Raw genomic sequence first — 16,072 nt, 5'->3', positions numbered from 1 at the left:
ATATCCAAAGAATCTCAGCTTTTCCTCTCTAACCAACCACAGCCTCAAATCTTCTTTTTGTGATGCCACTAACATCAAACTATACATCATAGTCTTGTTGTTATCCTTCTGTCACAAATCACCTGTGAAACTCTTCATCTCTCTTTATACCATCCTTTCCTTTGGATGATTGACCCCATGTATTTAAACTTGCCCACGTGTCTCCCTCTCATTCACAGTATTCTACTGGTTGCTTCTGTTGACTATATTTCCTCTTCTCTCCAGAGCATACCTCCACCTCCCCCAGGCTCTCTTCTACCTCCTCCCTATTCTCCCTACAGATCATATCATAGTCCATGAAGACTCACATATAACCTCATCTGTCAGCAGTTCAGCTTTCAGTCCCATGACCACTACAAACAAGAAGGGACTGAGAGGTGATCCCTGATGTAATCCCACCCCTGCCTTAATCCTAACTGTCACTCCAGCTCCACTGCTCACTACTATCTCAATGTCCTCATAAATGTCACATACTTCTCTGTCACTCCTGACTTTCTCATTTAGTACCACAGTTCCTCTCTTGGCACCATATTAAATGCTGTTTCCAGATCCATAAAGACACAGTGAAAGTCCTTCTGCATGTTTTTCTACACTTCTCTATCAACACCCTGAAGAGAAACATCTGCAGTGCTCTGTCTCAGCATGAAGCTATATAGCTGCTCATTGATCATCTCCTTTGTTCTTGACTTAGATTCACAGTTATTTCACATATCTTAATGCTATGACTCATTAACTTTATCTCTCTGTAGTTACTACAGCTCTGCACATCACCTTTGTGCTTTAAAAGTGGTAAAGTACACTTCTGCTCCATTCCTCAAGTGACTCTCATTCTCCAAGATATTTGTTAAACAATCTGATTAAAAAGTCCTAGACTTCTCCACACCTCCACAGGTATGTCATCTGGACCACCTGCCTTTCCACTTTTCATTCTTTTTAGGGCTGCCCTCACTTCCTCCTGACTTATCCTTTGGAAGCTCCTCAAAATCCTCCTTCCATCTTCTCAGCACACTAGCTTAACTCAGTAGTACATTTCCATCTCTATCCTTAATCAACCTAACCCGCTGCACATCCTTTCCAGTTCAATCTCTTTGCCTGTCCAGTCTCACTTACAGCTCGCTACAGGCCTCTTTCTCTTCCTTTGTCACCTCTCTCCCCCTTTTCTCACCTTAACCATACACTTAGCCTCCCAGTACTCCTGACTACTTTCTTCATCTCTATACTTACCCCATTTTTGCTTCATTAAACTCTACCTTTGAATACTTTCCTGAACGTCTTCATTCCTCCACCAAGTGTCCTTGCCTTCTTTCTTCTGTCCTTAAAACTTCAGCTGTCCTTTCCCAGTTATGTGATAACTCTTCTCTACTACCCAGAGCCTGTCTCAACTCCTCCCTGAACTCTGCACAACATTCCTTCTTCTTCAACACCCTTGCCTCTGACCTTCACTTGCTTCCTTATCTTAATTTCCATATCCAGTACTGCCTAGCTACATTATCCTTGTCACCACCTTGCAGACAGCTTTCTCTTTCAGATTTCACCTTATGCTTACGATATAGTCTGTGTCCACTCTTATATGTTATCCCGTGTCCCTCCCTCTTCCTGAAATATGTGTTTACCATAGCCATTTCCTTCCTTTTCACAATATCCGCCACCATCTGTCATTCTCTTTACCCCTGCTCTCTTCACTTACATATCCATTGACGTCTGCTCCAGTTATCAAGCTTAGTCATCCAGCGTACTCCAGAATTCCTCTTTCTCTTCTATCATCCAGCCTGTGAGGCATACACATTGACAACATTCAACATCATGCCTTCAATTTCCAGCTTCAAACTTATGATCCTGTCTGACACTTTCTTCTTCTCCTCTGCAACACTATTCATGTACTCTTCCTTCAACATTACTCCTACTCCATTTCTCTTCCTATCTACACCATGGTAGAGCAGCTTGAATCCACCTCCAGTGCTCCTCGCCTTGATTCCATCTGGTCTCGTGTGCACACAGTATCTACCTTCCTTCTCTCCATCACATCATCCAGCTCTCTTCCTTAACCAGTTATAGTCCCGACATTTAAAGTCCCTACTTTCATCTCCGCATTCCTGCCTCTCTTTCTCTCGCTGCCTCTGAACACGCCTTCCCCCTCTGCTCTTCTTTTGTCTTCGGTCAATAGTAACATAGCTTCCGCCGGCACCCTGGTAACCAACACCACTGGAAGTGGTCGTCGTTAACCTGGGCCCGACCGATCCGGTATGGAAATCTCATAATTGATGATCATCATGTTTGATTTGGCAAAGGTTTTACGCCGGATGCCCTTCCCGACCGAAGATGGGGGTGCAATTTGTGACGGGGAACACCGGCACTGGGAGTACTCTGGCTTGTGGCCCCCTCGTGGCTGTGTTGATTGGTGATATATATATTTACATTTTATCCCAGTCATTATTGTATTTTATCTTTCGTGCAACATGTTATGATCCCTGAAGCCATGGCTCAGGGGGACCTAACATATGAGATGCCAGCGCGCTTTTATAGTTCAACAAATATTTAATAGTAGAAAAATAATTACATAAAAAGACCGAGATGGGAGGCTGGGGCATAAACAAACAAAAGGGAAAGATCATTAACCAACCAGACACTTGGCGATCGGGATTCTACATTAATCCCCAAACTACTATTAGCAAAATTAAACAAAAAGAACCAAAACCATAAACAAGATATCCGGATCCAAGTAACAATAACCAGCACTGCAACAGCAGCTGCAAATTAACGCTGTGCTGGTGGAGATGAGAGAGAGCGAGGGGGGAGGGAAAGAGAAAGCTCTTGTTCTGCTTTTTCAAGCCTTATACAAAATGTGGTTAATATTTATAGCCAATCAGCGATTGAGAAAAAACAGCGAGCCGAAAACATGGCAGAAAACCAGTATCAGGATGCATAGCACAGCAAAACAATCAAACTTCTTGTTTTTCCTGTTTGATATTTTTACTGGCAAGTTTGGATGAACTTATTTAACCCCAATCATGTGACTTTATATCACTGGTGCATGTGTTCATATTTGAACTGTCAGGCTCAGTATGAATGTAAGGGTACAACAGTCTGCGTAATTCTACGCAGATTTCAGGACGCTGTGCAGCGTGTGTGCTACAGCGAGTGTTACGCAACAAGCAGACTTCTGGGAGATCCGGATCCAGCCCAAGTGTAATACTAATCATCAGGGTGAGTGTGGAGTCCTTTAAGTAATGTTTACGAACAAACACACCAAGCTGTCAGCTGTGCACGTTTTAAAATGTGCAAAACTTTTTATTTGGCATATCAGTAAATGAAAACAAATATATTTTTCTAACATGCTGCTAAAGTTAGTTCAGCTTTTACAAAGAAAATGTTAAGCTCATTCACTAAGTGCCTGAGTCACTGCTGAGATTCCGTTTATACATGTAAGCGACCATCAAAGCTTCATAAACACTGGCTGCCAACAATAAATATGCTGTATTTATTTATACACACACACACACACACACACACACACACACACACACACACACACACACACACACGTGTTTTCAAGTCCCATCTAAGATTTAATTAGTAATAATAGATTATTTTGTACATTTCACGACATATGATGTCATGGAGTAAATTAAAAATGGGAGAAATGAACAGTATGTAGGCAGGAAAAATGTATAAAAAATGTGACCCATATAGGATTTTAAAGGCAAGTAATTTCCACAGATGGAGATGCAACCTCGGCCAAAACTATATGACTTCCATGGAGTCTCCATGACCAAGATTTTCACTGACAACTGGGATAACATACAGAACTTCAAAGCAAGACCAGATGATATTGTCATTGCTACTTACCCTAAAGCAGGTACTGATGTGTTATTTAATCATGTGTAGCTTATGTAATCATAATACATTTTTTTCATAAACAATTTCCTGTTGGTGTCTGAGTTGATAGGTTTACAGCTTAACAACATTTATTCATTTCAACTGCAGGAACCACGTGGGTCTCTTACATGCTAGATCTTCTGTATTTTGGGCACATGGGTCCAGACCGTCAGACATCCCTCCCTCTTCATGAACGAGTGCCCTTCCTGGAGCTCTGCGTACCTCCTATGCTTATAGGTTGAACTATGTTGCCACTCTGAATTTAAAATACGCCAGAATAAAAAGCGCTAGGTACCAAGTTTATGTCCGTGTACTCAGTTCATTCAGAGGATTATTGCAAGTCACCAGTTTCTAGAAACTGTGCTGAAAACAGGTTCAACCTGTTGCATTCTGTTTGTTTGCATGCATCTTTCTCTGCCAAATGCTGAAAAGGAAGCTACAAAATGTAAAAGCTCCTAAAATGTAGCAGTTTTATTAGTGTGTAAATGTGTTAGGTGAATCAGAACATCTCAGAAACACCTTAGAATTTTTTAGGCAATCGGTTTTATTGTTCTGTGCTATCTAAATAAGTCTAATGTTGCATGTTATCAATCGCAAACTAATCCTTCTTATCACTCAGGTGCAGAAATGGCGGACAAACTTCCCACCACTCCTCGTCTCATTAAGAGTCATCTACCAGTCCAGTTTATGCCCAAGTCGTTCTGGGAGCAGGGCAGCAGGGTAAAAGCCATGCACAAACACCCACAGCCAGCAGTGGAGATTTATGCAAAAAGACTCAGGACGCCCTTCCAACTAAGCATTTATCACTGTTATTTTATAAATTATGTTATAAGTAATGTGACACCAATAAAAGAGTCGCACACTCAGTTCAGTCACATCATAGCCAGAAGAGCTGGAAACACCAGGTTACTCTGCCAGTGGAGAAAACTGGGTTTTAGTGTCAGAGAAAGCAAAAAAAAAAATGGTGTGATGCTGCTGGGACTCTCCCCCATAGTTGAGGCTAAGTTAGCATCATTTAGTTATTTTGGATTATATTTTATTTATATTTGATTTTATATGAATAGCTTCGATTGTTGTCATTAGGTTTTGTCAAATTTAATGATTCAAGCTGTAGTAGGAATGAATGGAGCGAAGTGGGGGAACGTTAGGGAGGTCAGATCGATCTTACTCTCTCTGCTGAATTGCCACTGCTTTAATTTAAAGTGTGTCACCCCTGTGAGTGCTCCCACTGACTTGGGGCCCCAAACAGCTGCTTGCCTTGCCTGGAAGCCATTGAAATTTGCAATTCATGAAACCCTGAGATTATTGTGTTGTCTCTTTCTGTAGATAGTATATGTGGCCCGCAATCCAAAGGACAATGCAGTGTCCTTTTACCACTTTAATCGGATGAACAATGCTCAGCCAGAAGCAGGAGAATGGAGCACCTTTCTGCAGGATTTCATGGAAGGAAAGAGTGAGTTCAGTTTAGTTTTAATGTAAAAGAATCACAATGCGATCTAATTTCCTGTCTGTATACTTACTAATATTACTTTGTGTATTGTTCTGTGGCCTCAGGGGTTTTCGGATCATGGTATGACCATGTGAACAGCTGGTGGGAGAAGAAACAAAGTTATTCAAATCTTCACTACATGTTCTATGAAGATTTGATTGAGGTGCGGTGAGTTGGGCTAACATGTGTAACATTTGTTCTTCATGTTTAAAATTGTCTTGACTCTTTCCATTTACATGTTTTAATTGTTCATATCTCTTAGAGGATATGTTTAAAAGCCTTCAATAATGTTTCTAGTTATAAATGTAGTGGTTTGAAAAAACAAAACACAACAGGTGCTATCTGTAAAGACGCCAAGCCGAGACACGCTGAACTCTGTTCCTGGAAGGAGTTAGATGATAACAGAAGCAGGAAACTAGTTGGCACACCTTGTGCGTGTCACAAATTTGTCACTGAGTGCTTTTAAATAAAACCGCATGATCCATTTTTTTGATGTTACATGAGAAAAATTATCTTTAGACGACAAAAGTCAAAAAAATAGAACAAGGAGCTACAACAGACTCTGAAAGATCAGCTGCATCCACTTTAATTTCAATTCGATTTTATTTATACAGCACAAAATCACAACTACAGTTTATTGTAGTACCCAGCTATTTGAATAAGCGTGCATCCATCACTGCGCTCATGCACTGCTTCAAAGAAACTGTTTTAGTTGTGTCTGAAGTTTGAGGCTGTGTTTCTTCCATTAGTGTGAATGACAGAAAATAAGAGCTTTTTGTTAAGTGGAAATGCACACAAAAGATGTAACAGTATTTCCTGTACAAGTAGTAGCATGAATTAAACTTATTAAAGCAGTAGAAAAGAAGTGTATATTTGGGCCATCACTGTATCAGTCTTCTCATGTTACTCCCTGAAGAGGATGCAAGTAAATATCTTTTCCACAAAGACACCAATGACTTCTTTTAATTCAGAATGACTCTCTATAAATAACAGATTTATTTTTTCTTTTCTTAAACACCAAATCCACAGTGATGAATATAGAACTACAGACCCGAGGGACGAAAACAATCGTTGGGGTTCCTTTAAGAGTAAGAAATATTTTCAATATTTTTGTGAACAGGACTGTGGACAGGAAATAGACCGACTGTGTTCCTTCCTTGGTATTTCTGCTTCAGCTGAAGAGAAGGAAAGAGTCATAACCAGTGTGACGTTTGACAGCATGAAGCAAAACAAGATGACCAACTATTCCACAGTTCCAGTGATGAACCAAGAGGTTTCTCCTTTCATGAGAAAAGGTACAACTGCAACATTTTTTTCTTTATATGTATAGCAGTGTGTGCTCCATTTTTCATTCGTTTAATCAAATTTATTTATTTATTCTAAATATTTTCCTTTCTCCAGGGAAAGTTGGTGACTGGAAGAACCACTTCACTGTGGCCCAGAATGAGCAGTTTGATGAAGACTACAAGAAGAAGATGAAGTATCCTGATTTAAAGTTTCGCTTTGAAATTTAGAGTCCTGGCTGGGTGTAATATAGTCCTCAGAAGTAATATGTGATTAAATATTTAACAAATAATCAAATTATAAGTTAAAAAAAAAACACAATTTCCTTATATTGTGATGCTGATGTGTACAAATCAGATCATTAAAACAAATCTTTATTAAGAATCTCTCTCTCTCTCTCTCTCTCTCTCTAAAAACACACTGTGACCTCTTTGCTCATAAGCAGAAATTTTGTCCTTAGACGTAGCTATGGTATAAGAGTCCCGTGACACAGCAGGTTTCAGACTGTAACCTTTTAATTTTCTCACCACACCGTCCCACCACGGTGAGGCAGATTACCTTTCTCTCGATGTTAAACCACGTGTTTAATTTGATTCTTTGATTCTATGAGTTTCCAGTGATGTGACCCCTTATTTTCTTTATGTTTCGCTTCCAAGCAGCCAGACCATCTTGTAATTTTGAAGAGATCTTGAGCAGTAGTTCTGTTGTCTTTCTGGAAGTATTTTATTGGACATCAGCTACTGAGGAATGTGTTTGTGTGTTTGTGAATTATTCAAGTATTAAAAAGCCATCTAACTCAAGGGATAAACCAGTCTTTTGTGTACAGATAACTTATTAAAGAACCGATTAGAAATTGTATCTGTTGGCACTTTGTTACTAGGAGCCTCTTCTTTTATGCACGCAAACACCTATGTAGTCAATTTCTTTAGCTGAATCTACCAAGTCTTCAAATGAACACTAGTTATATCTCAGGAGAGTGCGCCATGTGTCTTTAACAAATCTGAAGAAGCTGGACATGTGAAGGTGTGTCATCTGTCAAAAACCCAAGGAAGTGAAACAAGGAAACAGTGCCGGTTCTGGCATCATTTGGCACTGCGTTTTAGCCAATGCTGTTGGAGATTTATGAACACAGATAAATAACATCAGATTCAGGGAATAGATGTAAGCCTTCCTCTTTCACTTCAGCTCCAAAAGTGAAAGAGCGATGCCCCCTGGTGTTTGTGGAAAGTAATGACCTCCTTTTAAAGAAAGCTCAGCTGAGATGTCCTTTCAGCTGAAAAACAGGAAAGGGGCAACTGGAGGAGGGCCACAGTGAGGCCAGACATTTCAAAATTAAAGTCAGTAGAAGTTCCCCACTTTGTGAAAACTTCATGTAAATAGTTTTACAATTCTGTTTTAGGGATTTCATAACCTGTGGTACGGTACATTAAGAGATTTAAATACTTGGTTAAGATCTTCAAGCTGCTGAAAGAGCACTGAAAGTAGATGACTGTGATCTTAGGGACACTTCTGAAAACCACTGTCAGTGTCAAGTGGAAATTAAGCTCCTTTAGACGAAGAAAAAAAGAAAGAAAACCAAAACAAACATGATCCACTTTACTGAGAAAAGGTAAAAAACTATCCTGGGATTTCACAAGTCACAATTTGATATTACTTGTTGGAAATTAGTATTTATTACAGGACAGTAGTCATCCAACTTGTTATTGGTGGGTAGTTAATGCTAAAGTGGTCTGCTTATAAAGTCTGTGCATGTAACTCCTGAAAACAAATGTATTTTGAAATAGTCACAGCCACTGAAGTGAGATGTATTTACAGTTTATTTAGTTAAAACAAGGAAACACGACCAGCTGATTGTGTGATGTGCAACAGAACGGGCGTGATTATCCCCACTATTAAAATTAAGTTTTGAACATGCTGTCAAAGAATTCTCATAGTCAAAGTTCAGTTGATAAGTGTGATCACATTTCAGTTTAATCATTGTGACTCAGCAATAACAGCAACAAGAAAAGATATGACTATTCACACCAGGTGTTAAGGAGTTAAACACTATAATCAAAACAAATTTTCTCACGCTACAAAATATTTTCACAGACGTTTTAATGTTCATTGCTCCTCTGTTGCAAAAAGAGCAACAGCTAAATTCATTTTGAATCAGTAGATAGTCTGCGGTCCTTCCCATCGTGAATAGTCTTACTTGTAATATATTTCCCTGGAGTGGTGCAGATGGTTCATAGTACTTTTTGAACTCTGTCACATCCTGTAAGGCAAAGGAAACACTGAACATCTGCTTTAAGCTGCAGTGCGTCAGGTACAAAGTTGAATTTGGACTGTTTATTAGAGCAGAGCACAGATAAAGAGAACTGCAGGTGAGTTAACGCTTATTTACTTTTCTAAATTACATAAGGCTAAATACATAATTTACAGTCTGTTAAATTTGACTTAAAGCAAATCTTATGGTGACCCTTAAACTCTGTAATTGAACAATAAAACTGTTGGCACCTCATATCATAATAGTGTTGGCCTTTCATCGCTATGTTCATGTGTGTGTTGTGCACTTGAAATTTTATGTTAATAACCTTTTTCTACACAAACAATCACAGTGAAATCAAACAATATGAATGAAGGTGTTAGATACTTTTTGATTAATAGTTCTGTTTTCATTTAACGAATAATCTACAGTCATATTGCACATATCCTCTAATGAAATCTACGGCTTTGTAGGTCAGATAACAAGCTGTATAAATGGGATCTTCCAGCTGAATTCCAGCTTTTGACCAGTTGAATAAAGTGTAGTAGCGAATTGGTGATCTCCTGAAGGCAGACTTCCTCGGTTAAATATTATCTGCCCCTACCAGTCTACGTTGCAAATGCAGCCATAAAAGTAAGTACAGTACCCCACGTGACTGCATCCAGCTGAACATGGTGAACCAACTTAACTTAAACCAACTGTTCACGTTAGAAAATGATCAAAGAAAACGTGTGAAAAGCCTTTGTCTATGATCAATGACGATCAATACCAAACTTAACTTGCAGACTTTGTTTGATTTTATCTTGTTTCCTGCTACAGTAGGCTACCTGCCACCACGAATAATATAATAATGTCCCACTTCACGTAAACATATCTTTGCCCCATATTTAGTTTGCTGGGACATGACCACCGTTATATGTTTTAAATAAAGTTTGACTAAAGAGGGAAAAAAGTTAGTCTCCTTGCACCTTCCTCCCGGTGTTTCCTGGACTGCGGAATCTGCACAACAGCTCTGTCTCCTTATTTGGAAGAAGAGGTTGACTGTTTTGGTAAAGAGCCACAATGATGGAGAACTGAGGATCACAATCAGTTAGCAGCTTTCTGTGCAGTGACCATTTTACTCGGAAAAAAACTGACTTTTATTGGAGTAAGGTGAGATTCGCGGATCCGCTGTTACTGGTGATCTACCTCCAAGGACCCCCTCCCCGACGTCTGCAGCAGTATGGTTACTGAGTTTAAGTTGTCTTCTTTTCTACACACATATGTATATTTAGTAAAATAGTCCTAGTCCACAGTAAACGTTTCATATTTGGATCAATATAGCTATAGGGAGGTATTTTAAAAAGGCTTTATGAAGGGTTCCAAATTGACGCCCCCGGGGGTACAGTCCAAATATCCATTAAATACTTTGCACGTACTAATCCTCCCATTAACCCTCGATGTAAGCGGCCCCAGTGGTATTTTCCAGTTTGCCTCCATAGTGCGGTATGTAATCAAGGCTTAACGGTAATGGTTATGGGGTCTGCAGCCAGGCTTCTGGCTGACGTGCATACTGTCGACCAGCTCCCCCTGGCTTTTCAGAGTAGAGGATGCTCATTCTCTACAAAATGGAAAAACATGCATTCTTATACTTAATAATTCAGTTAATTAATTTGATAATTTAATTCATTTTTCACCATTAAATTTTGCCTGGATGGGCACAATGCGCTGTCTACACCGGCTCTCTATTACCCTTTACCCGTCCCTGTTGCTTGTCTTGTGTTTCTACGGTGTATTGATAGTCATGTGCTTTTTGTATGCGCTGAGGTGTTTTGTTTTTCTGTTCTCAAACTGATCTCCCTGTTGGAGCTCAGTCTGGGGGGAGCTCTTTTTTCTCCTCGTCTTTCCTCATGTTGTGTATTTTCCATTGTTATACCTCTCTGACCTGTCTAACCCATGTGATGTTTGTGTAATGTATGTATGGTCGGAAGGGTAAGATGGCGCTGGCACGGCTGGCAGCCTTAACCCAATTTCCCTCGGGATGAATAAAGTATGATCAATCAATCAATCAATCAATCAATCAATCAATCAATCAATCAATCAATCAAACATGCATTCTTCTGGTGTGATAAGATCAGAACCCATATTTATTTATACTTTACAGGAATGAAAATGGAAAAAAGGAATAAAATAAAATAAATAGATCCAAACACAGAGAAACACACACACACACAGAGACTTTCTATTTGTCCTTGAGTCAAACCTTATACTTTACTTTTAAAGGGCGTTTCCAATAACTTAGTAAGCTTTGTTTTCTGTAATGTGGCTACAAGGAACAAAGTGTTGTCGAATTTGCTCTGAATTGGTCTGTAGATGGTAAACAAACGCTGTTTTTCTTTCTTTTCTTTTTTTTTTAAAAAAAAAAAAAGATGGAGTCACTATCACGACCTACACTATTTGACTTCCATGGAGTCTGCATGACCAATTACTTCACTGACAAATGGGAAAACGTCCAGAATTTCAGAGCAAGACCAGATGATATCGTCTTAGCGTCTTACCCTAAAGCAGGTAGGTTTTAAAAAACAAAAACAAAAAAAAAAAACACACACACATTTTGTTCGCATCTTTGAGGAAGTACTTGTGTTTTTTCTGTCAATTTTTTTAATTCCTGAGGAAACACATGGGTGTCTTACATCCTGGACCTTTTGTACTTTGGCCAGACTTCACCTGAGCGTCAAGGCTCAGTCCCACTCCATGAACGAGTGCCATTCCTGGAGATACAAATGTCTGGTTACCCCTCAGGCAAGTTGTTTTAAAGGCTCACAGTGTGACAGGCATAATAAAGACACTCTGATAAACTCTAGACACTCTAATAAAGACACTTTATCAGGTACAGCTGCTGCTGTGCAGCTGTTTATTAACTCAAATATTTAATTAGCCAGTTGCATCACAGCTACTCAATGCATTTAGGATTGTAGACGTGGTCAAGCATCAGAAGGGGGGGGGGGGGGGGTGATTTTGTTGTTGGTGCCAGATGGACTGGTATCTCAGAGTATTTCAGAAAATAGTGATCTACTGGGATTTTCCCACAAAACTGTCTCTGTGGTTTACAGGGAATGAGCCAATAAAGAGAAAATATCCAGTGAGCTGCAATTCTCTAGGTGAAAATACCTTGTTGCTGCCAGGAGTCAGGGGAGAGTCACTATTCTGCTTTGAGCAGATAGGAAGGCAAAGAGTAACTCAAACAACCATTCATTAGAGGCAAGCTGAGAGTATGAGAGTATCTGAACACACAACACACAGGGGCGGATTTAGAGAAATTTTCTTAGGGTGGCAAAGAAATCAAATGGGGTGGCAAAATCAAAGCCTTTCCCCCCCCAAACACATATGCAGGTGGTTACATATGGTCAAATGATTCCAATGCAGTAAGTACACACTTTAGTTACATAAAACATGTGAGTTTTGATGTTATGTACTGTACAGCCTGTATAATAAATAAATATGTAGCCCAATGAGTATAAAATCCAGAAAGCTACACAACATGGGTGGTTCATTTACAAACACAAGTCTAACTTTAGTTTTACGCTGTTTTTTGTTAGAAAACAATCACATTGTTACAGCTTAAATTACACAAAATGTCAGAAATCTGCACTATCATGAACAAAAATTTAAACCTAATTTTTCATGATTTGTTGGATTCATCCACTGAGGTCTGAAATACAACTGGCATTTTTTGATTCCTTTTGAGTTTACGTTTGTATTTCACCCTCAGATTGTTTCATTTTATTTTTTTCCCCCCTTGCCTTGTTTGGTATCTCTTCCGCTCAACTGAATTTAGTTGTTTTTTCACTGACATACTGCATTAGTATTACTGATCTGAAATCACACAAAGAACTTAAAATCCTAGTAGTATTTTTTTACTGTAAAAAAAACCACAGACATGTTGAGTAAATTTTTATAACTTGAAATGCAAATACAAATTGTACATTTTGTAAACATATACAACTATTTATCTAAAAATGCAGCCAATACACCTGCTGTTTTTTTTTTTCATTTTATGGAACCATTTAAAAATATTACTAAAACTAAAATGAGAGAACAATCAGGTGTCACAATAAGATGCCCCACAAATGATGTGTGCCAGTAAAAAATAAGTTTGTCCACCAGAAGACAGAGGAGAACAGGGATAAACCTGCAGGCCTGACAACAGGAGGTGTATCACTCCGCTGGTTTTCTACTTGGTGACAGTGTTTACAAATGTGTCTTTGTGACATTCATTAGTGCCCTCACCGACACACAAAACAAAACGACTACACAACAGAACACAACACACTAAGTATACACTCCACACTAAACATCACAAATTTCCCACATCTAAAATCTCTCACTCGCTAGCTCTGTTGTTACCGTCACTCCCAAAACTTTCCCCTCTTCCTAAACAACCAAATCCCACGTGTTGACTTTTTTTTTAAATTGGTCGACATGGTACATTTTTCCACCAATAGGAAAGAGGTGGCTTTTCCCCTTTCTTTACTGTTTTCGCGCTGTTCTTACAAAACGCTTAAAACACACACACACAAAAACGTGACAACAGTATTTAGAAAAAGCGTGGCTTATATATATTATCATAACTCTGGATTTACTGGCCTGTAATTAAAATTTAAAAACATTGCATTGAAGTCCGAACTTTCAATTTGGGCTGAAACAGAGACTCAGCATGGCTGCAGCTTGTTGCTATGTCAGCTTAAAATAGTCATGTGATTTGGAGGTGCAGCATGTCCGTGGACCATGGAGGGTTAATAACACTCACCTTCCTTCCATTTCCAGAGTGTAACATCCAACCACCTGTGTAAAAAGCGAAATTCCCATGGTGTTGTTCAAAATGTGCTCTGGCACAATCATAAGCATGCTTGCTACTGAAAACAAGAAAAAAGTCCTGCTATGGGCTGATCCATTTGTTAATGGTGGAGGGGGGAACACTATGGAATGTATTCAGTTTTAGCATTTATATTCACTGTTGACTGTAACTATGCTCAAAGTGTTAATGCTATCTTATTTTAATAAACAACACTGTCATATGCAAAAATGGGGTGGCACTTGGGGTGGCAAGGGATCATTTTAGGGTGGCACTTGCCACCCCATGCCACCCTTCTAGGTCCGCCCCTGACAACGCATCCAACCCTGGAGCAGATGTGCTACAGAAGCACAAGAGCACACCAAGTATCTGTTATGTGACAGCTGTGTGCAGCCTTCACATAAATACACAGAGGGAGCAATCAGGGAATGGGTAACAGGAGGGAAACACAGCTGGGGCAAATCAGGCCTAACGAGACAAAGGAAGCAAAACCAGACGCATATACATGAGACAGACTTTCAAAGTAAAACAGGAAACATAACACAGAGACGCGAACTTGACAAAGCGATACACCTGACAGGGGAGACAGAGCAACTAGCGAACACAGAGACATAAACCATAAGACAGAACTCTAACAAAGAAACCAAAGACTAGAAATGATAAATAATATAATAAACTCAAAAACCCTGGGTCAACGACCCAGGCATCCTAACAGTATCCCTCCATTTAGGAAACTAAGGCTACAGTTCAAACAGCTCACCAAAAGAGGTGATAGAAGACTGTGGAAATGTTACCTGGTCTCATAACGCTTGATTTCTTCTGCAATGGTGTGAGGGATATTTTCTTGAAACACTTTGGAATGGTTACCAATCATATTTAACACCAAAGCTTACCTGAGTATTTTTTTGTTGTTTTTTGTCTATGTCCAAAGTTTACCCATCTTCTGATGGCTACTGTCATGAAGCTCAGATCATATAAAACTAGTTTCTTGACCATGAAGGCCTAGGACTAGGCCTTCACAGTCACCAGTACTCAGTCTAATAGAGCACCTTTGGGATGTATTAATATGGACCAAAATCTCTGAGGAATCTTTCTAGTACCTCGTTCAATCTGTATCATGAATAATTAGACAGTTGACGGCAAACTAGGCTCTAACCTAATAATAGTAAAGTGTATTTGGCAAAGTAACTGGTGACTGTAATATTGGTGATATAGATCAATGTCATTGTGACGTTCCGCTAACATAATGATCTCTTTTACTAGGAGTGGATGTGCTGAATGAATTAACCAGCTTTCCACGCATTATCAAGACACACCTACCAGTTCAGTTCCTTCCCAAATCATTCTGGGAGCAGAACTCCAAGGTACATGGCTCACAAGTAAGCTATTGGTACGATTCACGGAGACAATCTTCTCAGTGTTTGTTTGTCATTTCTTTCCGGTTTTAGATAATCTATGTGGCTCGTAATGCCAAGGACAGTGCCGTATCCTATTTCCACTTTGATCGCATGAACAAGGTCCAGCCAGAGCCTGGCAGCTGGGAGAGTTTCCTCCAGAGATTCATGGAGGGAAAAAGTGAGTGACAAACCATAAGCATGAATGACTGAATACATTAAATGCGAAAGGTTATTTTATCACTTATGATTTGTCTTCTGGCATCTGTCAGTGGTGTTTGGCTCCTGGTACGAACATGTAAGAGGATGGTGGGAGAAGAAACAGACCTGTTCTAATATCCTGTATTTGTTCTATGAGGACCTGATTGAGGTGAGTGTTGAAGTTACTGTCTGTGAGGCTGTGGACATAAACACATAATAAGGGGTTGTGGGTTTGTTTTTTTGTTTTATTTTTGCAGGATACTGAACAAGAACTCGTCCGCATCTGCTCATTCCTGGGATTGTCTCCTACCACAGAGCTGAAGAAACAAGTCACAGAAAAAGTTCAATTTGACAACATGAAGAACAACAAGATGGTGAATGGCTCCGCTGATGAAGTCTTCGATTTAAAAATCTCCCCCTTCATGCGCAAAGGTCGGGTACATTCGCCTGTAAGTTTGTTTGCTGAAAGGTGAAGGAGATGTTAACTTTGCTCCTAATTTCTCTATTTTCAGGAAGGGTTGGCGACTGGAATAATCACTTCACTGTACAGCAGGATGAACAGTTTAATGAGGACTACAAGAAGAAGATGAAAAACACTGATCTTCAATTTCGTACTGTTCTGTAGGTGATTATACAGAACAGTATAACAGTATATCTGCCATTGTGTTAGATATGCAAGTAAAAATAAAGAAAAACATGATAACAAA

At 39.4% G+C, this 16,072-nt stretch overlaps 2 protein-coding genes across 10 annotated transcripts; both read left to right on the top strand.

Annotated features, from left to right (window-relative positions):
• The first annotated feature begins 1,628 nt into the window (after positions 1-1,628).
• On the top strand, positions 1,629-7,546 carry LOC147305978 (cytosolic sulfotransferase 2-like). Of its 6 annotated transcripts, none has more exons than XM_086276572.1 (9): positions 1,629-2,437; positions 3,149-3,243; positions 3,757-3,895; positions 4,024-4,152; positions 4,535-4,635; positions 5,242-5,368; positions 5,470-5,567; positions 6,525-6,699; positions 6,806-7,546. In XM_086276572.1, the coding sequence occupies exons 1-9, from the start codon at positions 2,359-2,361 to the stop codon at positions 6,916-6,918; spliced, it is 1,056 nt and encodes a 351-aa protein (XP_086132698.1). In that variant the 5' UTR covers positions 1,629-2,358; the 3' UTR covers positions 6,919-7,546. The 6 variants fall into 6 exon arrangements, with proteins under 6 accessions (XP_086132698.1, XP_086132704.1, XP_086132699.1 ...); XM_086276578.1 differs by having other exon boundaries at positions 1,920-2,280; XM_086276573.1 differs by having other exon boundaries at positions 1,920-2,280; positions 3,142-3,243.
• A 1,412-nt stretch (positions 7,547-8,958) lies between these two features.
• LOC147305977 (cytosolic sulfotransferase 2-like) lies at positions 8,959-16,060 on the top strand. 4 transcript variants are annotated; one of them, XM_086276581.1, is made up of 8 exons: positions 8,959-9,054; positions 11,345-11,483; positions 11,589-11,717; positions 15,034-15,134; positions 15,219-15,345; positions 15,437-15,534; positions 15,623-15,797; positions 15,878-16,060. In XM_086276581.1, the coding sequence occupies exons 2-8, from the start codon at positions 11,345-11,347 to the stop codon at positions 15,988-15,990; spliced, it is 882 nt and encodes a 293-aa protein (XP_086132707.1). In that variant the 5' UTR covers positions 8,959-9,054; the 3' UTR covers positions 15,991-16,060. The 4 variants fall into 4 exon arrangements, with proteins under 4 accessions (XP_086132707.1, XP_086132710.1, XP_086132709.1 ...); XM_086276583.1 differs by lacking the exon at positions 8,959-9,054 and adding an exon at positions 9,471-9,569; XM_086276582.1 differs by lacking the exon at positions 8,959-9,054 and adding an exon at positions 9,710-10,156.
• The last annotated feature ends 12 nt before the right edge of the window (positions 16,061-16,072 follow it).

This window comes from Aulonocara sp. 'chitande type north' Nkhata Bay, linkage group LG20, assembly GCF_057382095.1.
Source record: "Aulonocara sp. 'chitande type north' Nkhata Bay isolate Kocher_YH1m ecotype deep benthic linkage group LG20, A_spYH_male_GT1.1, whole genome shotgun sequence".
NCBI lineage: Eukaryota > Metazoa > Chordata > Actinopteri > Cichliformes > Cichlidae > Aulonocara > Aulonocara sp. 'chitande type north' Nkhata Bay.
This window is presented reverse-complemented; position numbering and strand designations above follow the sequence as displayed.